The sequence below is a fragment of the Leiobunum rupestre genome, chromosome 6, assembly GCF_980474605.1.
Source record: "Leiobunum rupestre chromosome 6, qqLeiRupe1.1.hap1, whole genome shotgun sequence".
Lineage (NCBI taxonomy): Eukaryota > Metazoa > Arthropoda > Arachnida > Opiliones > Sclerosomatidae > Leiobunum > Leiobunum rupestre.
This window is the reverse complement of record NC_143389.1, coordinates 55,948,253-55,965,580: the sequence shown is the minus strand read 5'-3', so window position 1 is coordinate 55,965,580 and position 17,328 is coordinate 55,948,253. Positions and strand designations below refer to the sequence as shown.

Genomic DNA, 17,328 nt, shown 5'->3' with positions numbered 1-17,328 from the left:
TCAAGGTCAAGGGTACGAGTTAGAAAGGTCATCTCTTATCCGAGTTAAACGGTCTAGGCGGCAAAAACTGCCTCAGAAATAACAGATAATAACACGATTCGTTTGTAATATAATAGTTTCGTTAAGTCTGATTTATGGGTATAGTATTCAAGTGCTTGAAATAATTTTTTCTGATTAATTGGTTGAATAATTAATGAGGTGATAATATGTATTGAGACGATGAGGCAAAATTTTCTGCTAATCCAGCTTCTTTACCTCCTGGAATTAACTTTAATACTTTACAACTAACCATTGAATTTAAAATATTCAAAATTATTTTATGCACTATACGTACATGCAAATACAGAAAACCGTTCTATTGGAACTAGAACTAAAATTAGTAGATCGATACACGTATGACAAGGGATAAGATCCTATTTAACGGCATTGAAGGTAAGGTATTAAATACTAGGGCTGTGCGAGTACTCGAAAACTGCGAGTACTCGGTCTCGAGTCCGAGTGGAGTACTCGGACTCGGACTCGAATATTTTAATTTTTATTACTCGAATGGACTTGCGAGCCGTTCACCGAGTCCTAAAAATTACTCGCAAGTCCAATTTTTTTAAGACGAGTCCGTTATTTTCCACCGAGTCCGTCATTTTTATTTGTTTATTTTTTTTTGTAAAAGTCCCGTATTGGCGCTGCGGTAGCGTTAACGCAGTTTGTTTAGTCAGAGGTCACATGACTCACATGGTGAATAGTTCTTGTAGTAAGTTTTAGTAACCAAAAAAATCCAGATTCCAGATATTAAAACATTTTTGAAGAAAATTTTAATTACTTAAATTAGTAAATTAGTAAAATTACTTCTTATTATAAAAATTGTAGATAAGTAAATTAAGTATTTTAAATATTAATTACTGATTTAATTTTTAGGATGATTCTGACTTTTTAGCAATATAAGGCTTAGATAGGGCTCAACTGCAAATTGGGGACTCTGAATTAATTTATGACTCGAATTGGACTCGCGAATAAATTTAAGACTCGAATTGGATTCGGAATAAATTTAATGCTAATACTGGACTCGTTCGGAAATTTAAGACTCGAATATTGCTCGTGGCTAATTCTTAGGGACTCGAAGACTCGAATGAGTACTCGAAAGTGGGACTCGCAAATTGGTGAGTCCAATTTTTTGGGACTCGGACTCGACTCGAAATCCAAAAAAGAGGACTCGCACAGCCCTATTAAATACGATAAGTCCTCCAGATGGCGCCATTAGTCTGGAACGTAGAAATTTTAAATTATCTAAAATCCGGGAAATTTTAATTTCGTTTATTATTGATTAGTTCAGTGTGAACAATTTTTAATCGGTATATTAACATAAAGAATCTATAGCTGAATTAAATAAAAAAAAATTAAAATAAAGACGGATCCAGAAAAAGCCGAATTGTCTAAGTATTCCTTATACGCGTGATTTACTTCTGAATCGCGGACATACAGTGCCTACCCCAAATTAACCAAAATTAGGATAAGATTGTTAATTGTGTAACTTCTTTGCTATACTTAGCCTTAAAACTAATTGCACCCCTGATGATGATGCCGAAATGGCTTCGAAACTAGTAGTGATAAATATTTTTAATCAAATATTATAAAATTTTACTATGCAACGGTGCTTCTTATTATATTATTTCATTTTATTTTAATTAATTATGTCACTTTTGCAAAACCAAATTTTACCTCTACCCAAAATGATTTACAAACTGAACCTTTTTGAGCAGTACTCAATTTTATAACAGCCCACTAAAATATAATTAAATTATAGATCAATGAACGTTTACTTCTTTTGAAGCTATTTAGAAGAAAAATTAAACATAATCCATTCGTTAAATTTTAAAAATTTAATAGCTTTTGGTACATTTGACATTAACGGGATAAGTATACTGAACAGTATCCTTATTAGGGAAGCGGATATTTCATCAGGCCACATTAGTTTCGGGTTTTACCACTCTGACGCGTAATCTATGTCCTTTGTCTTTTCCCGCGATATTATTTCAAAGACCGAACGACGAAATAAAATTTAGGAATTCGCAGAATTTGGGTCGCCAAGCACCGTCGAAAGCCGGATCAATTCGATAATTTACGACACTTGGGCTTCGGCCAATTTTCAAACGAGGTAAATAAAGCATCGCTATCTACAATTGGCGAATATATGGGATATCAAACTCTCGGTAAAAACGATTTTGGCGACAACTCCCCGACCCGTATAAACACCAGGCACTATAAATCTTTAAATACCACTTAGCAGTTGTTTATTTTGTCACGCAATTAGCAATACGGGTGGTGACGCGTAGGTAGCTTCCACAATTTGTCATTTTAAATAAAACAAATGATCTTGCGGAGAACAAAGATGAATATTTTTGTTATTATAGTAATTAGACGGGATTGTGGGCGAAATTAAGAAACATAGACTAATCTATCATCAACTTCGAGTACGATATTACGTCATCGTTTTAGAAATGAGATAAGAAAGGCATATCCACTTTGCAATGAACGATTTTATCTCTGAAAGCGTTTTCGAAGCAAATGTCAATACCATTATTTCTCGAGTCAATAGGAACTTGGTGGACTAAACTCTGCACTCTGTTGTTAAAATAATTTATTGGTCACCTTTTAACTTATTCTATAATTGCGATTATAATTAATTGGCTTAGAACTAATACTTGAAAATTGATTGCATATTTCGAATTTATATTTGGTACTAGTTTTTACAGTTATATTTTTCAAAATCCCGTGCGTTTGCAGTCAATTATAGATTTTATATATTTTCAAAAAACGCGGAAATCGTAAAAATTCCTTACGCAATTAGCCATACAGTTTTTAAAATTAATTTTCAAAAAACGATAATTATCGGCTTTTAAAATCTCAAAACCATTTTTAAAATCTTTTGAAATTAATTTAACGTTATACAATTTTTTTTTAATTTAAAAAACAGTTTGCATCATCTATTCAAAAACACATTTGACCGAACACTTTAAAATTTTGCTTTCTGGATTTTGAATAGGAAAGTGATTTTAGAAATCAGAAACTGATTATGAGATTTCAGAGAACAATTTTCGTGTCGATTTCTGCTTTTTTATGGCTGATTTCGAGATTTTGGAACTAATTTTCGCCTAGATTTTACAATTTTAAAAGTTGATTTCCTAATTTCTAAAAGAATTTTTCTCGATAAAGTACGATATTCGGTACCCTCGCGTAAAACCAATAGATGCTTCAATATAATATCTTCCAGGAATTCACCAAGGAGTAATATATCCGAAGGCCAGGCCTTGCAAGTTACTGTTACTGAGAAATTACCTGCAAGTTACTGTTTATATAGTACTTGTTGAAATAATGGAAACTTTTCACCTGTAAACAGAACATCGTGTTTTGCTAAGAATTATTATGTCAAAAAAAGCTACATGGTTAAAAGGAAACGCTTGTTGCATACCGTACAGGTGAAAAGTCAAACGGTAACTAGCTAGCTTGCAGGTCCTGGCTCTCGAAAATATTACTTCTTGGTGATTTCCTGGAAGATGTTTTATTGAAGCATCTATCGCGTTCTTAGTAAAATAAATTGGGATAATCTAATAACTATAATAATTATCAGCTACAATAAACTTAAAGCGTGAACGATTTGTATTGCAATTGAGGTTAACGGTAAAAGTTAGTGTAGGGAGCTGTTGGCTCGATCGCGTGGCATGCAGGGTTTTCCACCACCCTCCTACGCATTGTAACCCGGCCACCTGAATTAATGGCTTCAAAAGTCGCTAGCTGACTTGGGCCTAAGGTGGTGCCTTGGTATTAGCCTAGCTGATTATTTTTATTGTCCATAACTAATTTAGTACCAATCGACCCATTTACATAAGCAAGAAGTACTAGCTGAAAATTGCAACTCAAATAATTATTACGCGCGCTAGTGCCAAATAAGCTTAACACCATCTTTCGGTGACTTAATTACTAACAATTTTCTTAACGCAACACTTGAATTATGATTAATTAATTGAAATAAGACAAAAAACGTCGTTAAATTTGGATATATTTCAAAAATAAAACCTAGTGGGATACTACGGTTTCAATATTAAACATATTACACAAGTATAAGGAAGTTTTTCGTCTCATTTCAACTATACCAGCATATAGAACTGCATTCAAATTAACCTTCTATCAAATATATTTAAATTAAATCTTTAAATTTAGCTTTTATTCAAGCTGCCCAAATTAAATTAATAATTATATCGAAGTGATTAATAACTAATTTCGAAAGATAATTGATCTTACGACTCGAGTGCAGATGGCGCTTTACTAATGGGAAAAATGGAGCTTTTGAGACAAGGGGATGATCACTACGCGTAATCGGTGTAAAGGCTTCCCGAAAAGAGTATGTAATCTTGGCGTACTCTGCGTAATCTCAGCGTTATCTCAGCGTACTCCGCGTAATCTTTGCGTAATTCTCGAAATATTCGCGTAATCTCAGCGTAATCTTAGCGTACTCCGCGTAGTCTTAGCGTACTCCGCGTAATCTCCGCGTAGTCTTACAAGGAGACGACCCGAGGTGATAATCACCGATTTTGTTCAAAGTCGGGTATAATGTACACCTCCATGTAACTTGAAAAACCTGCAAGGGTAAAGTAGCGACGGGCTTTCGTTTTGCCATGGCAACCGAAAACGTTTTTGACAACATGATTTGGAATTATTTCCATTGAAAATAACATGGGAATTTGAAGGATTTTAAGGGTCCCCCAATTGACCAAATTGCATTTAAACTTGATTAAATTTAATTTGTAAAATCAATTTAAATGTATTTTTAACGGTTTTGAAATTTTAAATTTTTTTTCATTTTTTAAAAGGTTTCACAGATTCCTTCAGGTTCCCATGTTATTTTCAATGGAAAAATCCCAAATCATGTTGTCAAAAACGAAAGCCCGTCGCAACTTTTCCCTTGCAGGTTTTTCAAGTTACATGGAGGTGTATACTATACCCGAGTTTGAACAAAATCGGTGATTATCACCTCGGGTCGTCTCCTTGTTAGTGTACTCCGCGTAATCTCCGCGTAGTCTTAGCGTACTCCACGTAATCTCCGCGTAGTCTTAGCGTACTCCGCGTAATCCGAAATTACGTAACCAGTGTACAGGCAAATTCGGAGTGAAAAGCCCCTCGGTTTCAGTTTGAGAGAGAAGCTTAAATAGTAGACTCGTACGTTCTCAGTAAGCTAAATGAGTTCTTGTCAAAGATATGTATAATCATTGGTAAAAACAGCTCCAGCAGGGCCTGGGTCCATCTCCGCGAGCGTTCGGATGATGTCCGATGAATAGCGCCCCCTAGTTAGTATTAACGTTCCCTTCGGCGCTTCGGGGACCTTACAACCAACGAAGCTACAGACATTGCGTGTCTCAAAACTCGTTGCTCGCGTAGATTTTGCAGAATCGCGCCATTGGAAAAAGGGAAAATCATTTTTCCCGCTGGTCGTTTGTCGGCGCTGCACTCGACTGGCGTGACAACTAAGTAACGAGAGACTCGAGAGTCCCCCGGACGACCTCTCGATTTGTCGACCCCGGCGCATTGTATCGGCAATACCCTCTGGTGAAGCCCGATATAAATGAAATAGATAAATAATAACAGTGGGGGGCGCGGGGGTTGTGATTATAGGTGCTATGGCCATTAGAGAAACGATCGTGTACTCTTTAAAGCGAAATGGCCATTTGTCTTTAACTAAGAAGGCTATCTTATTCATCTTCCCGTTTCCCCCTCTTAAGCTACTTTCCTATCCTCTCTAATGACCGATATAAATTATTCCCAATGAAAAAAAAACGAAAATGTTTCGAACAAACACAATCAGGAAGAAGAAAATGCTGCCTGAGATTTGCTTTAATTAACCGTAAGAAAGCTGATAAAACTACTAAACAGCAGGGGCGTAGGAACGGGGGGAGGGAAATGCCCCTCCGTAGAATTTTGCTGGGAGGGGCAACTAATTTTATTGCCCCCTCCAACGTTTTGGTCAGTTGAAATCTTCATAGGCTCAAATTTTGATTTATAAGCATATAAAGCTTATTATCGACCACTCTCCCCCTATTAGGCTTTCCGTCCCAAATAGGACAAACCCGGTCTACCGTTGGAAATTCTGGCTATTTTATTTTATTTTTATTTTTTTCACTCGAAGATCGATTTGGTCCGAGTTCCGCGTCTTTTTGTTTGCTCGAAGACCTATTGGTACGAGCTATTAGTAAGTTTTTAAATTTCTTCAAATTTTATTAGGGTTTAGCTTTATTATCCCTTTTCATTATGGACTAATCTACTTAATCGCTAATTTTAGTATAGAACCTCAACTGTGTTTAAAATGTCCGTCTTTTCCCGCCCATTTCGATAGTAGTAAAAAGTACACATGCATTCGGAGCTACACTCCATTAAAAATTCAAAAACTTTCTCCAGACCCCTTTTCGTTTCTCTTTGCCCCCTCCAACTTCTAGAACGTTCCTACGCCCCTGCTAAACAGTGTTCCTAAAAAGTCTCCTTTTTAGAGAAAAGTCCATTCCAGTGGCAAATAGTGGCTAATAAAGAAAATTGCATTTCAAAGCTTAAAAAAGTAATTGGAATTAAATTTTTAAGAAGTTAATTGTAACAAGTTGGCAAGCCAAAATATACCTCTCCTCGTAAGAATTTTTAATTTTCAATGAAGCGTAACTGTATCCGTGGTTCTGCGGTAGAACGCTCACCTGTCGTGCAAGAGGGCTCGGGTTCGAATCCCGGCCGATTAAAAAATTATACTACACCCAATGACAAAAAGAGGGCGCTTTTGGAAAAACCTTTTCCCTGATTCTAAGAAACTGCGTACGCAGTGATTACCCTTTGCCCCGAAAATGCCCCGAACGCGTTCGCAGGCCTGACAGACAGACACGGTGGTTGTATAACCCCTCCTAGGGTACAAAGTCCCCTCGGAGAGGTAAAAATGTCATAGTTTACACTGAACTTAAAATGTTAGAATTAATTATTCCAAAAAAATTAAGACTATTCTAATGTTAATCAGAATCTGACCATTCCTATGCATATATATTTGCCTTAAGTAGACCAAATCTGAAATATCTGTGTTAAAATATTTTTTATTATTATTTTATAATTTTCTGTGTTAAAATATTTTTATTATTATTTTATAATTTTCTGTTAAAATATTTTATTATTATTATTTTATAATTTTCTGTGTTAAAATATTTATTATTATTATTTTATAATTTTCTGTGTTAAAATATTTTCTGTGTTAAAATATTTTTTATTATTATTTTAAAATTTTCTGTGTTCAAATATTTTTTATTATTTTTTATTATTATTTTATAATTTTCTGAATTAAAATATTTTTATTAATATTTTATAATTTTTTGTGTTAAAATATTTTTTATTATTATTTTATAATTTTCTGTGTTAAAATATTTTTTATTATTTTATAATTTTCTGTGTTAAAAATATTTATTGGTCACTTTTGTTCAGATTGTCCACTAAATTCACTTTTGTCCAAGCTGGAATTTTCTACTATTTTCCATACTATTGTCCACCTAAAGAGATTAAGCAAAGCACTCTAAAAAGTTTTAGGGCAACGTCGAGTAATTATTGCCCTTATATTATATGTTAAATAAGCCTTGTTTAATTAAGGTGAAAGCAGTACTAGTATTCAACTAAAACTAACTAAGTTTGTGTTTAGACAATGATCACAGATTTAGTATTGTTTAAACACGTTTTTCTCGTATCCTGGTTAATAGCAAAAGTCTAAAATCAGTTAAACTTCTATTTGAACCGTTCACGTGCTCCTTATAGGCGTTGAACTGAAAACACGCTTAAATTTTAAAGAATTTGTCGTTCACATTTCTAGAGCACTCCTCTTAATCCGTGTAGTATACACTTGGGCAGTATATGATGACTATCTCAAAATCAATAGTTTCAAAATCAGACTTTAAATATTGCAAAATCTATTGTTCGAATCTAATGAATTAAAATGAAACGTTATCCCATTTTACTTAAAAAGTTATTAGAGCAGACGATATTAATATTATTAAATTTTCAATCCCTAAATATTATTTATTTTATCGAATAAAGAGTGTAAAAATATTCATATTTATTTCTAGTGCTCGGCATTAGATTAATTTTTATCCATGAATAAAATAAGCTCGGCGATATATAAATAATATTTATTTAAATAACCAATAGTTGAATAAAACTTGTAAAATGTTTAAATAATCGAAAGTGAATAAGCCTATTATTTAAATAAAACAAACAATTATTTAAATAAATACCACTTTTATTCAAATAAATGCTTGGTTGCGTAAAAACATAATTAAATAAGTTTAAATGATATTCTTTTTACCAACGTTTTTTAAATAAATCGGAAAATTTGTGGATAATGAATAAACATTTCCGAACACTATTTATTACCTAATTTCGCAATTCTTCCACGATGTTTAACAGACGCTGGGGGTAACTAGTTACGTTAAAAACAATTCTTAGCTCATGTTAGGAGACGATTTTTAGATAAGTGTCCAAAGACAAAAGTGTGTCTTCATTAGTATTCTACTGTCCTATCCTATCAGATTTTTTTGTTTTAAATGACATTTAAATTTTACGACTTAGTGGTATGAGATCTCAAAAATATAGGTCACCTCATCTGGTAGAAAGTCAATTTGATTTATAGTTACTTCGTGATTAATTTATGGGCCAATCGAGACGTCAAATACGAAAAAATATCTTATAAACGTTCAAACTTCACTCGGTCCCGTATCATCGATGATAAAACATTATTTTTCCACATCTATCTTGTAACGGGTTTGCCATAAACAAAAGTGTTTCATTTAAAATTTTAAACTACGTATCTTTAAAGCCAAGAATTTTCAGTCCAGAAATGTTAGCTGTAAATGGTCTGTATTCTACTGTTTCTACAAAAGCAGTGTCGACTTGTTTATATCGGGTTCTACTCATATTCTTTTTCCAAAACTTCGAGGGTCAAGTTTCCATTTCTGGGCAGTGGATATTCTTTGTATAATAGATGCTTCGTTGTTTTTAAAGAATTACTTTTATTAGAAGTTTATAACATATCCCTAACGAAAGAAGTATCCATACGAAACCGCGAATGTGAAAATGTACCGCCTGCACTACCCTGCATAACGATGTAAAATGTGAAAATTACACTGCGTATGGATAACTTCCTATTTAAAAACCCCATTTTTATCAATTTTTAACCCTTCCACCGGTTTAAAGGCAGTATAAGTCGCTAGATGACTTGGGCCTAAGGTGCTGCCAAGGGTATTAGCCTAGCTGATTATTATTGTTTTTGAAAATCAGTCATATTTTGATCTATGTAATTAGTTTAGGGCTGTGCGAGTATAGTAGTTTTAGGCAATTGAGTCGGTTATTGAGTATCAAATTTCTTTTCATCGAGTTTTCGAGTCGAGTCGAGTAATATTGAAGTCGAGTCGAGTAATATTGAAGTCGAGTCGAGTAATATTGAAGTCGAGTCGAGTAATATTGAAGTCGAGTCGAGTAATATTGAAGTCGAGTCGAGTAATATTGAAGTCGAGTCGAGTAATATTGAAGTCGAGTCGAGTAATATTGAAGTCGAGTCGAGTAATATTGAAGTCGAGTCGAGTAATATTGAAGTCGAGTCGAGTAATATTGAAGTCGAGTCGAGTAATATTGAAGTCGAGTCGAGTAATATTGAAGTCGAGTCGAGTAATATTGAAGTCGAGTCGAGTAATATTGAAGTCGAGTCGAGTAATATTGAAGTCGAGTCGAGTAATATTGAAGTCGAGTCGAGTAATATTGAAGTCGAGTCGAGTAATATTGAAGTCGAGTCGAGTAATATTGAAGTCGAGTCGAGTAATATTGAAGTCGAGTCGAGTAATATTGAAGTCGAGTCGAGTAATATTGAAGTCGAGTCGAGTAATATTGAAGGTGGGTCGAGTAATCGAGTACTTGATTAAGGGGAAACTTTCTCTTATTCGAGTCGAGTAACTAAAAAAAACTCGAGTTATATTTTAACGAGTCAGGTTATCGAGTACTTGATTAGGAGCTGGTTTTTTTCAAGTAATTATGAAATTAAATTTAAAAGGAGTGTAAAGTAGCTTTCAATGCTGAAAAATATTCCTTTAATTTAAATGAACCACAGTTTACACAACTTTGTAGGTACCGTTTATTGCCCCTCAAAAAGTTTGAAGCAACGAGGATAGAAAAAACAAATACTCGACGAGTTTAGAGAGCAGCTTATTCGAGTAATCGGGTACCCGACTATGCAATTTATTGGTACTCGGTAATTATGTATTCTCCAATTACTTATTCGAGGGCGAGTTCGAGTACAGGACCTTAAAAAAGGCCGACTACTCGATGATTTTCGAGTACTCGCACAGCCCTAAATTAGTTTTCAAGACGCAATAAATTTTCTGTTTTTGAAAATCAACGTGAGCCTGAATAGGTAAATTTTTCAAACGAATTAAATTATTTAAAATAATAGACGTATCTCACCGTGTTATTTTAAATAAAAATACACTTTAAAAACTATCTTTTTAAAGCTGTACCTAATTTGTAACGGGTTTGATTTTTCTCAAGCAGCTACTCTCCAGTCAGCTAATGTCTAGCTAGCTACTTTCTGTGGATATTATTATACTGGTTTTCTGTAAGAAGCCAAAGGGGGGCTGACAGAAAATGGGGGAGTACAGCGAGTAAGTTATCTGACGCCCCTCTAGAAATCAAGCTTCTGTTTTGTTCCGAAGACGCTAATTTTTATAACCCCCTTCTGCTTCCCCCATTCGACGCGACAATCATATTTTCGTTTTAATATAATACCACTATTAGCAGACGTAAATGAACTGAAGTTACCGAAGAAAAACTTGAAAATTAAGAGGCATTTTCCTTCGATGGAAAACTAGGCTTCGTTTTCGCGACTTAAATGTACTGTGGAGTTGCGAATATTTTGAAAACGCCGCTAGGTGCCGCTAGAAGTGCTCATAAATTTAAAAATGGCATGAAAAGTGTTACGGGAAATAATGTAGTTCATTTACTTCTGCTATTAAAGAAAAGCAATTAAGCGCTTCCATATAATATTTTTCTCGACATCATGAGACGCAGCAATATGGCTACGATTTTTATTGGTTGCGGATTACGTCATCTTGTTTCTGTCCTAAGGTTTATGAAATTGGTGAACCGTTCGCTAGAATTTGGTTTTCGCAGTTTTTTGGGTAGGGTAATTTAAAGTTAGGTTATGTTCGATTAGGCTAGGTTTTGGTAAGATAAAATTACAGTGTTCCGAGGTGGAAACTGCCAGGCAGACAATAGTGTGGAAAATATTGTACAAAAGTGAATTTAGTGGCCAATATGACCATAAGTGGCCAATAAATATTTTTACCACAGATAATTATAAAATAATAATAGAAAAATATTTTAACACGGAATGGTCAGATTCTTATTAACATTAGAATAGTCTGTTAATTTTTTGGAATAAATAATTATAATATTGTAAGTTCAGTGTAAACTAAGACATTTTTACAAAAATCTTCTTAAAAATTTAATTCCAATTACTTTTTGAAGCTTTGAAATGCAATTTTCTTTATTAGTTGCACTATTTACCACTGGTCTGGACTTTTCTCCAAAAAGGTTTATTTTTAGGAACACTGTTAAATTATATTATTATATGAATTCTGGGGTCTCACTTGGGAAAATTACCGTGTGTGGCCAGACGATTTTTAACCAACGAAATATTTTGATTAAAATATTACCAATAAAATATTCTAAACGTTGTAGAAAATCAGTGACGTCAAATAAATCGCGCAATTAATAAAGCGATTTTTAATCATCGCCGTGCCATCTATCGGCTTTAAAAATAACTATTAAGAGATGTTACTTTTCAAAACTAAGGAAGTACATACCTAGTGTATACAGATATTATTCCCAAATAATGTAAATGATCACCTTGCTTCTTTCTACGCATTCCTAGTGTATATAGATATTATTCCCAAAATAATGTCTATGATCAATTTGATTATTTCTTAGCATTCCTAGTGTATACAGATATTATTCCCAAAATAATGTATAAGACCATCTTGCTTCTTTCCTGGCATTCCTAGTCTACATAGATATTATTCCCAAAATAATGTCTATGATTAATTTGATTATTTCTTAGCATTCCTAGTGTATACAGATATTATTCCCAAATTAATGTATAAGACCATCTTGCTTCTTTCCTGGCATTCCTAGTCTACATAGATATTATTCCCAAAATAATGTCCATGATAAATTGGATTATTTCTCGGCATTCCTAGTGTTTACAGATATTATTCCCAAAATAATTTATATGACCACCTTGCTCCTTTCTTGGTATTCCTAGTGTATATAGATATTATTCCCAAAATAATGTGTATGAGCAACTTGTTTCTTTATAATATTGGACGAAAACTAGACAAACGTCGCGATATAAAAAAACATGAAATCTTGAACGGGGGGGGGGGGGAGTAGGGGACGAAGAAATAGGGGGGGGGGGGAATCTGTGGGAGCGGCTTTAATTATGGGAGGAGAGAAATTACCGGAGAAGGTCAACGCGAAATAATAGGAGGTTTTTATCCGCCGTTTCTTCCCGATGGAGGGATCAGTCGAAATAATTGCGATACAGAAGGAACCTAGGCCATGGTACCCCGGTATTTAGTAGATTTTAATTACTCAACACTCCCCAACAAGCCAAGGTCGTCAGGGATGGTCACCCGAGATAACTTAACCTGAAAGCGAGTGGGGAACGGCGTGTTACGTACGTATTAGTCGCGGTTCTGCTCGGAGAGTTGGCCAGCGCCTATCTTAAACGCGTTTCTTTTCCCGTTAGTCCTGGTTACGTAATTGGTACCATCGTCGAGCTGGCGACATAACGGTGCGCGAATTTCGTCGAAAGAAAAAAACTGATTTCAATTTTTAAATCATTAGAGAAGCAAACCTAATCGGAATTAATTACTCCACTAATAAGGAACGCGATGAACAAATTAAGGGGCGTTACTCCAAAATGCGGCCCAAATAAATCGAACCATCAGACGGCTGCAATAGTTTTATTAGGTTAATTGTTCCCGAATGAAAATCATGACGCGAATTTCAAATTATACCGTTATATTTTATCATTCGGAGATAATTTAAAACCGATCTTGGTCCAAAGGACTTCGGTCGGTTCAGTCACGATAGTTCAAGTAGCAAATAATGAGGACTTAAAGTATCGTGGCAGCTAGGAGCAACAAACACAAGGAGAACGCAACCCGTCAAAAGTCGTGCATTTTCTTGTGTAAAGTTTTCATTGCTGCCATCGGAAGGGAAAATTCGTAAATTGTCTTCCCCCTTTCCGTAAAACGTTCAGCGTAAAGGCTCGTCCAATGAAATTTGTACACAACACCGCGATAGCGTGTTTAAAGGCTAGCTACGCTCTCCTTGTGTTTGTTACTCCTAGGTGGCATTGTATTGTTTCTATATGATCACCGCGAGTTTGACGTTTTAGTGTCCGATTTGAGCAATAACATTTTTAAGTTGATAAGAGTTTTTGAATTGGAAAAGAAAATTGGTCTAAATAAGGATATGTTTTGTTTCGCAGGTACATCCACTCGAAGGAGAAGCCGTTCAAGTGCACGGAATGCGGGAAGGGCTTCTGCCAGTCGCGCACTCTGGCGGTGCACCGGATCCTGCACATGGAGGACTCTCCCCACAAATGCCCCACGTGCGGACGCAGCTTCAACCAACGCTCCAACCTCAAAACCCACCTGCTCACCCACACCGACATCAAGCCCTACAACTGTCCCGCCTGCGGCAAAGTCTTCCGGCGCAACTGCGACCTGCGAAGACACACGTTGACCCATTCCTTGAGGCACTTGGAGATGGTGGCCATGCAAGGACACCCTTTGCGGCCCGAGGACGTGGACGATTGTAGCGAGGCCAGCGACGGAGAAATCACTGTCGACCAGTGCCAAGGAGAAGAGACATCTCGCTAAAGCCGTCATTCACCGAAAAACATTTCATTTTTTTATCCCAACGAAAACCAGCGACTGCACCATGTTCACTAAATACGTCCTTAAAACCAAATCGCTGTACGAACTCAATTCGGACATTTTTTTTTCAATTATTATTTAACGCGGTTTCCTCTTTTTGACGTTGTCCCTAAAATTTGGTGTCGTTCGCATTTCCCTCCGATAATGATGTTTATTTCGACGGTTATACGCGACAACCACGAAAGGGTCATAATTATAATGTGCTCAATAAAGTTTGTTTTCAGTCACAAAGTCGCCACGTTAAATTGCGTTTGTACCCTATTGTGCCCTTCAAACTTCATTTCACAGTTTAAATGCGTTTGTGCACCTAGTGCCCTTCAAACTTCATTTCACAGTTTAAATGCGTTTGTGCACCTAGTGCCCTTCAAACTTCATTTCACAGTTTAAATGCGTTAGTACACTTAGTGCCCTTCAAACCTAATTTCACAGCTTAATTGCGTTAGTACACTTAGTGCCCTTCAAACCTAATTTCACAGCTTAATTGCGTTAGTACACTTAGTGCCCTTCAAACTTAATTTCACAGTTTAATTGCGCTTGTACCTAGTGCCATTCAAACTGAATTTGACAGTTTAATTGCGCTTGTACCTAGTGCCCTGCAAACGTAATTTCACAGTTTCGATGCGTTTGCACCCTATAGTGCCCTTTAAACTTACAAGGAGACGACCCGAGGTGATAATCACCGATTTTGTTCAAACTCGGGTATAGTGTACACCTCCATGTACCTTAAAAAACCTGCAAGGGAAAAGTTGCGACGGGCTTTCGTTTTGCCATGGTAACCGAAAACGTTTTTGACAATATGATTTGGGATTTTTCCATTGAAAATAACATGGTAATCTGAAGGATTTTAAGGGTCCCCCATGTGAAACCTTTTAAAAAACGAAAAATTTTGAAAATTAAAAAAAATTTAATTGATTTTAAAAATTTAATTTAATCAAGGTTAAATGCAATTTGGTCAATTGGGGGACCCTTAAAATCCTTCAGATTCCCATGTTATTTTCAATGGAAATAATTCCAAATCATGTTGTCAAAAACATTTCCGGTTGCCATGGCAAAACGAAAGCCCGTCGCAACTTTTCCCTTGCAGGTTTTTGAATGTACATGGAGGTGTACCCTATACCCGTATTTGAACAAAATCGGTGATTATCACCTCGGGTCGTCTCCTTGTTAGTTTAAATGCGTTTATACACCTAGTGCCTTCAAACGTAATTTCACAATTTAAATGTGTTTCTACACCTAGTGCCCTTCAAACGTAATGTCACAGTTTTATTTATCAGCGTGATATTGCTAATGAACTTAACTTCAGACTTGAAAAGGTATCGTTACAGGGTTCGAGGTACGATTTTGGGGTTTCCGAGGTAAGGTTCCATTCGCTGCAATAACAAAAGACTAAATATAGTTGACGCGTGCTTCGGGGAAAGGATGTTTTCTCGAATAATAAGTAGTTTGAGGACATCCATTCCAACTGCTCGTTCCTAAAAGACCCCGAAGACAGGGCCATTTATTCGCGAGTACCAAAAATAGACCAACACCTGAACGTTTTTGCTATGAAAAATATCACGTACAAAGTGTTCTAAAGACATTTGAAGAAATAGCTCTGTAGTTTTTAGGATATTATAAAGCTATTTCTAACTAAACTTATTCTAAACGTTTTCTATAGATTTTAATGGATATAATTGTTCTAAAGCAAATGTTATTAGAAAAATTAACCTTGCTATAAGGTTATTCTATGTTTATCGCAGAGTTGAGTTTGACTATTTCTATATATAATTCTTAAGCTTCGATTTAGAACATTTTGTACGTTACTTTTATAAGCCTATCACTTGTATCAAAAGTATATAATCTATAAGATAGAAGTATCCATCTGAGCTATAAAAGACACTTTATTTAAGAATTTGTTGAATATCAAATAGCTCGGATTTGATATTGATATTAGGAATTCTTGAATAATGATTATTTGAATCGTCGGTACGATTAGTTAACGGGATTTTTCATCATAATTTGATATATTCGAATAGTGTAGAATACTTCGCATAGCCATAGTCTTCGATTTTTGAGTCAAACCAAAGATTATTTTCAAAGACAAGGTGAGCTCAATTAATGTTTCAAGTAAATAACATAAGCACTATTCAGGTAGGTATGGATACTAGCTTATTTTAATCAGACTTTCAATCTATGAAGATTTAAAGAGTTGGTTACGTATTCATAGGGGTTTTATCCGCGCATATGTAAGACCATAAGTATATAATATAGTTAAATAAACGTGTGACTCTTCCTATTCTTAACATGAAAAAGTTTTACTGAAAGCTATTAACAAGACAGACTGCATTACGGGCTTCGTCACCGTTTTTCGTCCGCTTGCTAACGCGTCACACATATGGCCTTTGACACCGCCTCGCTAGGGGGAGATTTTCTTCTCGCGATGACGTCACTCCGTTACTACCTCTTAGTAAAATATTCCCCAAAGTGACAAACTTATGGAACAATATTATAGACATATGGTAAGACTTATATTATTGAATTTCTAACAATAATTAAATTTGGTCAACGAAAGAGTATAGTTATTACATTTAATCTAAACTTATTTTAAAATCTCATTATTAGTCCTATTTTTGTTTTTGAAACGCCAATAACCGGCCCTATTTTGAGCCAAACCAATCCATCTTCATTCATTATAGAAATTAAGGCAGTATGCGGGGTCAAAGCGAGACCATCCAGTTTTAGGTTTAGAGCGAGCTCAAATATGGGCGAAGAGGGGCCGAATGAGTTATAGAAGAATGACACCTACCCCGAATTCTTGGATATTCTTACGAGCTAAAATTAAGAGCTGGGGAGACTCTTTTGAGGGAGAATGAGGAGAAAGGTTTGAAGACGGCAAAGTCCAACTTCTCTATCGCTTCCCCACCCCCCGACTCTGATTGCCCCCAACCTTTCTGGCCATATTGCATCCAAGCGTGTCGACTGATTAAATTACAACATTATTCAAAAGTATTTATGAGAGTGCGCGCGGGAAATTATTTAACGGAGAAATCCTTCTTTTCTATATATTCTCCAACCCCTTCTACGAGTACCGTTCTCCTCTCGCGATTCGACATGGAAGCCTACTTAAAGGGGGACAATTACATTCCATAATATCAGGTAAGTCGATCGATTAGTTATCTAATTACAAAATACCGTGATTATTCAATTACCATGTGCTAAACCAGTGTTTCCCAAACTCTGTCATAGTTCCAGTGGTTCCACGAAATTATTTGGAGCAAAAATATGAAGTGCTAATAGC

The 17,328-nt window shown here is 35.5% G+C and overlaps 1 protein-coding gene across 1 annotated transcript in view; it reads left to right on the top strand.

Annotated features, from left to right (window-relative positions):
• The window catches only part of LOC149942674 (uncharacterized), a 30,016-nt gene extending 15,747 nt beyond the window's left edge, over window positions 1–14,269 (top strand). The window contains exon 3 of the mRNA XM_090178564.1: window positions 13,601–14,269. Within this exon, the coding sequence (XP_090034690.1) occupies window positions 13,601–13,994 (394 nt within the window). The 3' untranslated portion in view covers window positions 13,995–14,269. The remainder of the gene's footprint in view (window positions 1–13,600) is intronic.
• The last annotated feature ends 3,059 nt before the right edge of the window (window positions 14,270–17,328 follow it).